This window comes from Phaethon lepturus, unplaced genomic scaffold (genome assembly GCF_000687285.1).
Source record: "Phaethon lepturus isolate BGI_N335 unplaced genomic scaffold, ASM68728v1 scaffold14856, whole genome shotgun sequence".
In the NCBI taxonomy this organism is placed as follows: Eukaryota; Metazoa; Chordata; class Aves; order Phaethontiformes; family Phaethontidae; genus Phaethon; species Phaethon lepturus.
Window position 1 is genome coordinate 1 of NW_010545674.1, and position 7,796 is coordinate 7,796.

A 7,796-nucleotide genomic window follows, 5' to 3' on the forward strand; every position below is an offset into this window, starting at 1 on the left:
GCCCTAGAAAGCGCCCGGCGTGGCCCAGCCCCGGGAGGAGCCCGCCGCTGCGGGCCCCGGCTGCCGCAGAGAGGTTTTAGGGAAAGCTCCGTGGCCAGGCCAGGCCGTACGTACAGAGGCGTGTGTAGGTAGGTGTGCCTGCAGGAGCCGGCCGTGGTAGTTGTTGTCCAAGAAATGTGACAGCCTGTGCAAAATATGTTCCCGCTGCGGTTTGTATCTCCCTTCTGCGTCTTGCCGAGTGCTTAAATTCCCTTTGGCACATTAGCAGGGCTGTTGAGGTACTTTGCACTTTGTTTCGTAAGTGAATAAGTGCTTTTCTTTCTTTGTGTATTGAGTTGCTATTGAATTGCTTCCCATATTTTTATTTCATACAAACTGAACAATTGTGGCCCCTCTATTTTATTTATAAAGGTTCAGTGTATCTTTGCCTGCCTACATCAATCTGCAAGGGAGTTGCAGAAAAGCCTCATGTTCATCGAGCCGTGAGTCACAACCAATTTTTAAAGCTGTTATAACAAAAAAAAAAAGTGTTTGCTTTTTTTTTCACAAGTAACTTTAAAAGTGTAGCTTAGAAAGAAAAAAAAAATAAAAAAAAAACATTTTCAGTAGACACAACATTATTCCTGGATGCTTGCGAATCCTAAACTATATTCATACTTTAGTATTACACATACCTGTGTCATATACACAGATGAGCTTTAAAATTGTCACATACCATTACCACTTTGCCTTTACTTTTATGTATCATTCCCCTGACTTCCTTACTGCAGGTGTGGGCAAGAAAACTTTTCCTTTAAAACTTTTCAACAGTGGGCATAAAATTCTGCAGCTGAGGTCTTGAAGAATGCAGATGGGTATAGTATATGTTGGAGCTCGCAGTGTGTATTGACTAACTTTGTTTCTTTTTTATTTTTTATTTTTTTGCTTTTCTGATATTGTCTTGTTTTAAGTGGCTCCTGAGTGTAAAATGTCTTCTGAGGGTGGGACATGGGTGGGAAGCACGCTTCGTGTTCCAGGCCGAGACCTACACGATTCATCTTTGCATGGCCTTGGAAAGCACACTGCATATTTGGTTTTCAAACCAAATGGACCGATGTCTTGATTATCAGATGAGCAAATAGCAATTGCCTATAAAAACTGTCAGCACAGCCCTGTTTTGTGATTCATGGCCCTCCGATAACGTGGGTTTTGGTATCTCCTGCCCCTTCCTCACAGTAAAAAACGGGGGGTGGAAGAAATAAAAGGTTTTGGCTGTGAGCCAGACTGTCTGTCTCCTTTTTTCATTTTTGGCTGTACTGTCTCTTTATATGGATGACAGGCCTTGGACGTTACTTGGCTTGCCAACACTGTGTTTAACATGGTGTACTGGATGAATAAATGCTAAAATAGTGTTTGTTGCCAATTATAAATGTTCCAGAATATCCTGTTACCCTCTAAGCTTTTTTTTCGAGTAATTTTGGGGAGCAGGAACACCAAGTATTTTAATCTGCATATTGAGGCGAAATGATCATACCGATGTCTTTGTTCTCTTATCGGTATTCTAATGTCTCCTTATTTAAAACCACAAATGAATTTCAGGGGATGAAACCAGACAAAGGGTGAAGTTTACAGACGATCGTGTTTGCAAGAGCCACCTTCTGGATTGCTGTCCTCATGATATCCTGGCCGGAACAGTAAGTATATTCTCGGTTATAAGGAATTCTGGTGAGAACAGACGTTGGTACAACTCTTCAGGGCTCATCTGTGCATCGTGGGTAACTTCTAGGAGATGCCAGACTTTCTGTGCCCAAGGAGCAGTCACAATATTAATTTTTGTTTCAGAGACTTGTGTATGGAACTGCTGAAGTCAGGAACTCTCAGAACTTGCTTGCAGTGTTGTGTTTTTTCTCACAATCCCGCATGAAGTTGCAAGATTATTTCTCTTTTAGCAGTTTGAGATGGTTAGGGCCTGAAACTTGTCCTGCGGAGGTCGCAAGACTGTAGCTAGCCTGTTGTCCTGGGTGCTTTAGTTCACCGTTGCATCTTGAGGTTGGGAAGCCTTTTTTTTTCTCACCAGCTGCAATAACCCTTAATGCTTGGAGCTTTTCAGTCTCCTCTCTCCAACCATGTGATGTTTTCCTGATGGAATGGCAGCTTTTTCGTCATTACTGGTTGGCATGCTAGTGGCAGGCTACAGCTCAGGCCGACTTTGTCTTTAGAGTTGGTTGGTTTGAGCAGTGTGTCGCTCTGCCTGACTGGTTTTTGAAACAGTTGAGTCGGCTCCTTTGCTGCTGCCCTCTGGGGACAGAGCTGGCCAGTTTTTTCAAAGGTTTAGCTCCCATGTTCTGTGTGAGAGCGAAAGGTGACATGGGCTTTTAACAGCAAGATCTTGCAAAGTATTCAATTTAGGCGCACAGATGAAAGATGCAGTCCTACTTTCGAAAGAAGATGGTGCATGTCTTTTGTGGTTGTTGCTGTATTACATACTTGCAGGATGGAGATGAATATGGATGTTTGAAATCAATCTTTACCCTCACTATTTGGCAGTAAATACTGTGGTGATTCACATTGTCCATCCACTTAGCCAGATTGTTTAAAGATACCATAGTTATTTATAGACCTTCCTGCTGTTATTTCAAGAGCTGGGTTTGACATGGGCTAGCAACAAAGGGGAGGGCTGGCACTTCTTCCTCTGTGTCGCTGCGATAGCACGACTCTGTGGCAGCACTAGCAGAAAGCTTCAGGAAAAGCTGCCTCAGCTCTGAGCAGTCAAACTTTTAGCTTCTCAGTTGCTGCTTTTGCAGGGTAGGATTGGAAGCTGAATACCAATGTATTTCTCTGTATTTATTTTTTATTAATTTGAAGCTCAGATGTATTTTCCAGTGATTGCTCCATCAGCTTCCATATCACCTCACTTCCAGTTCAGATTTTTAAAGCTGCTTAAATCACCTTCTGCCCACCTCCATCCTTTGTGCAGGTCAATGAGATTAGGGTATATTTTTTGACACAAGATTCTACAACAGGTTTTTGATGTCCAAATGGCGTTTTGAAGATGCAGGTTGCCTTCTACCTCTTCTGGCACGTTTCCAGGAAGAAGGTAGATGGTGAAGGGGTTGAACTAAGTGATGCTCATGACTGTTGGAGCTAGTGCCAAAGCACGGAGGAAATCTAAGATGTTCAGATGTATTGCGAGTCTCCTGGGACAGAGCAGCACATTGAGAAGTCTGTTTCTCTTGCTTCTGTTGTTACTTGTCTGTAATAAGTTGTCTTTTCCCTCTTGCTGTGGAGTTTGTGCTCGGAAATATCACACGGGAGCAGGAAGGAAGACCGCTTCTGTGCAGATGATCTTGCAGATCACTCAAATGATCTTGCGGTGGCCTTTAAATAGCTGTGGAGCTCCCTGCACTGCTGTCAGCAGGTTCTTGGGGGCAAGAAAAAGTATCGGTGCCACAGATCTGTGTTGAAAGAACATGTGATGTCCGGAATGGGAACAGCATTTCAGCTTGTCAGCACTACCAGCACAGAATGAAACTTAACTGGAATGTGCAGGCTTTCCTTGTGATCTCAGTCAGGTTCACGGGCATCTTAACGGTGCTTCATTAAGGGAAGAGCTGTGTGGGTGAACCAGCCTTAGCTGGATGGGGTAGCATCCATCTCTGGATGTGTATTATTGCAGAAATCAGGACCTTGGAGCTTTTTGGAAACTTCCAACAGATGCTCTGAGGTGGTTATGTTGCATCCTTCCCCTGAAGGCATTGTTACTGCTGCGTCCTTCATGTGTGCAGATATTCCTTAGTGGGAGGCTGATTGGAGACGCCTGGAAGCTGGATCGCTTGGGTAGCTGTGCTCAGTGAAATGTGGTGGAGTCCCATTCACTCACCTTCAGATGCAGAGTAAGAGAAGGAGTCCAGACTGTAAGTAAAGCTCTGGAATATTCTTGAGAGCTGCAGAAGGCATGCTGATGTTTGCTTTGTTTAGGTGGGCCAGTGTTCCTGGTCATAAGAGCCTCAGAAACTTGTCTAAACTCATCGCTAAGTAAGATACAATGCTTCTTTTCTTGGTCTCCATAGGAAAGGAGGAAAAATCTGGGAGAACACAAGTTAGTTTAATATGCCCATGTGCTGTTATTGGGAGACTTGTCACTAGATTGTTAGTGGCCTGTGCTGAGTTAGCTCTGCAGCTAATGGTAGGCATATTCCTGTCAGTTGGAGTACTGCAGCACATTCAGAGGTGGCATCAGCTGGTAATCCTCCTGAATTTTAGCTCCACCTAATAAGTGGACAGATGAGTCTGAAAGCTGCCCAGGTAGAACATAGCTTGGAAATTACATTCAGGGAATTAATTGTGTCCTTCACTGGGAGATATATGAGTGAGCTGAAATCTGTAGGTTGCAGAATTGTTTTGTGGGGGTCTGTGCTTTCCTTTTTTACTTGGGTGAAACTCTGCAGCTCTGATTATTAAAGAGCCTTCCTCATGGAAATAGACTTTCTCGTGATAGCAGTTTAGTGGAGATCATAAGAGATACCGCAGAATCTGGATTGCTCAGCAAATATGAGCAGGACTAATTATCAGTGACATCTAAATGTATTAAACCTTTGTGTGTATGGGGGGTTAAGTCTCTACTCAGGCTGTACTGGTTACCTGTCTCAATACCTGTATTACAAACCAGCCATGGCACACCATTGACTGGAGCAAATCACCATCTCTGCTGGAAAGGGTGAGTATTTGATGACAGGCCTCCCTGAGACGAGAGGATTCTTTGAGACAGAAGGGCTAGTGGTCTTACCTGAAGTGACCAATACCTGTGAAAATCTCCATGCATCTAGACCATCTCCAAGGATGTGGAGGAAGACTTGAGGTTTGTATGCCAGTGAGACCTGAAAGTTCTCCCTCAGAGGAAAAGGTTGAGACATTCGTTGTCTTTTAATGAATAGGGAGAGGAATACAGAGCATACTGTCGGCTCTTATGAAGTTGTGGGTTGGAGCCCCTTCTCTGGAGTGGAGCTAGTGGCTCAGCTTGCAAGAAGAGTTCAGATAAGAATACTTATGATCTGTGACAATCGCATCCAAATTTTTTCCCTATGTTGGAAAAGGATCTCAGCAGAATGATCATAAGAATAAAAAATTTAAGCCACATCTTGGAAAGATATTTTTGTGGTAAAATAACAGTAGCTCACTAGCATTCTTTGAAGAGACTTGCCTGAAGGTGGATGTGATTAAGCTCGGAAAGTACTGGAATGCTTTTTTTCATAGGCATTAAATTTCTACCGTTAGAGATCTCAGCAGGGCTATTCCTGGATACAGTGTCTGTTTTTGTAGCTTGCTGCCTGTGGCCTCCTCTACCTGCTAAATCTGAGCAAAATGAGGTAAATAGTGGCAAATCATCTGGAATTGTTTGCTTTCTTTAAAAAGGAAAAGCTAATGACACAGGTAACTGCTGAAAACTTGAGCATTACCTGGTGGAGCTTACTTTAGTTGCTTTGCTTCATTCAAAACACTTCTATTACTGCTGTCCAAGTGCATCGCTTCACGTAGGTGTTGCTGGCACCCCCAGCTCTAGTTTGTGATGTTCTGCAGGGGTTCTGTGTTCATCCCAAATTAGCCGCATTTAGGGTTTTTTCTGCAGTTCAGCAAGCTGACACCTGTTGTGCATGTTTAGGTTTGTGCTTCTTGGGACTGGTGGTGCTGACTGGGAGAGAAGAGGATGGTTGACTGGGGTACTCGTTCAGGCGAGGACATGTACCTTGCCATTTGTACTGTGGCTCTCACTTAGGCCTTTTATTATTTTGGCTTTCTTTTTCTTTTTTAAGAATAAGAGAAATGTTCTCTGTTACATATTGATAATGTCAAAATGCAATTTCCATGCTTTGAGAGCATAATTAACTTTGGTTCATGTGGTTGTTAACTCCTAGGATGGGGAAAAATAACATTTAAATAGCATTGACTGCAGTGGGAATGAAGGGCAGCATGCAAGTCAGAGCTTTCTGGGAAGGGAGATGCTGTCAAGAAGCCTCTCATTAGATGGGCTTATGTATAGGATTAGCTTTGCTGGGCAGGCTTTAAAATTCCAGGCTGCAGCTGAATGTGGGAAGCGGCTAGCTGTAGAATTACGAGTCTGCTGTTGCTGAGCACAGGGTTATGAGTTCCCTTATTCCTTTAAGTCTGCTTGTTCTTGATAGAACACAGACAGAATGCTTCCTATGATTTGGTATCTTCCGTATGTTAGTAGGGCTCCTCTGGACACAGATGTGCTTTTGCAGGAGAGCTTTAAACACAGTACAAAGCTGTATGTTTTGCTGTGCTGTAGCTCTATAATAGGAGGCATTTGGAGTTGGTGCCTGTTGAAGGAGATGCTGCTGCAGCATGCTGTGCTTTCCCAGCTCCGCTTCAGCAATTGCTCGGGCTGTGCTGTGACCTAGAGCAGATGTAGGACTTAAAACATTTGGGGTGTTTTAATGTTGTTCCCGGGACACCTGGAAGAGGGGTTCTAGCAAGCATGTGGGTTTTCTGACTAGTTCTGTTCCTGACAGCTTAAGATGAAGCTCTTCCTAATGAAGCTGTATTTTGATACGATACACCTGGCAAGACTTGAGTATCTGCTGCTTGTTGCCATAATGGAGGGTTCTTACATTGATCTTCCTTTTTCTTTTCAACAGCGAATGGACCTGGGAGAATGTACAAAGATCCATGACTTGGCACTGCGAGCAGATTATGAGATTGCAAGTAAAGAGAGAGATCTGTTTTTTGAGCTGGATGTGAGTACGGAGAAATTTTTGTTACTTTTGTGGAAACTGTCTCTTGAAGTTATTTGGCTGAACAATAGAACTCAGTGGGCATTTCGGCTAGCCGTGTTATTTGATGTGTTATCTGACAAGAATGTGCAGCCCCTTCCCGAATGCCGGCTTGACTGCTGACTTGAAATTGTAAAAGTAATTATGGTCCTTGCAACCTCATTAGTCCAGCTAGCTGGGAGGCTCCTCTGGCATACCTTGCATCCCACACCTGCTGCTGTGTACTAGGTCGCTGTAACCTGGTGGCCTGACCCAGAAGGAGATTTGACATTAAAAGCCTTCTGCTTTGTGGTTTCACTTTTGCTAGATTTAGCTTTCTGTGATGGAACAGATCAAGTGGAAGAACAATTCTGTCTTTCCTTTTCATGTTATTCCAGGGCCTTTGTCTTTGTATCTGTCACTCATGCGTTGGAAGTTCCAGTGCAAAGTAGTTTTCATGTGAGCATCCTGTTATGTGTCAGAGTAATGGAACTATGTCAGGTTTCAGGCAGATGACAGACTCAAGGGCAGGCGTCAAATTTTACTTTTTCTGCAAAGTGTGATATATTTTTTTTCTCAAGGTATCCATTCTTGAGGTTGGTTATGAATTATACAGGGATTACACCAGCTAGCTGTTGGCTGTCAAAGCTAGATCTGGCACGGAGAGCATCTTTATTCACAATTCTTTGTCTGAACTTGCAGGCAATGGATCACCTGGAATCCTTCATCGCAGAGTGTGATAGGAGAACAGAACTGGCCAAGAAACGCCTGGCTGAAACACAGGAAGAGATCAGTGCAGAAGTGTCTGCAAAGGTATTGTCCTCTCATTAAACGTTTATTCTGAAAATCTGCGCAAGGGCACTGGTGCGCTGTTGTCTCTGACATCATTGATACTGGGAAGTTAGGCTCCACAAAGGCTTTGTGGATTCCAGCCGTCCTCCTCAAATGCTATTCTGGCCGTTCTTGTGACAAACTTCTGGATTCAGAGGGCCGTAGTAGCATAATGTGAATGCTAAAATAGATAACTTTGGCATGGCAATAGAGCAT

General features: G+C 43.6%; 1 protein-coding gene across 1 annotated transcript in view; it reads left to right on the forward strand.

Annotated features, from left to right (window-relative positions):
- Positions 1 to 844: 844 nt before the first annotated feature.
- Positions 845 to 7,796, forward strand: part of LUC7L (LUC7-like (S. cerevisiae)) — a 17,976-nt gene continuing 11,024 nt past the window's right edge. Inside the window, exons 1-4 of the mRNA XM_010289034.1 lie at positions 845 to 854; positions 1,579 to 1,673; positions 6,636 to 6,734; positions 7,452 to 7,562. Coding sequence (XP_010287336.1) covers positions 845 to 854; positions 1,579 to 1,673; positions 6,636 to 6,734; positions 7,452 to 7,562 — 315 coding nt within the window. The remainder of the gene's footprint in view (positions 855 to 1,578; positions 1,674 to 6,635; positions 6,735 to 7,451; positions 7,563 to 7,796) is intronic.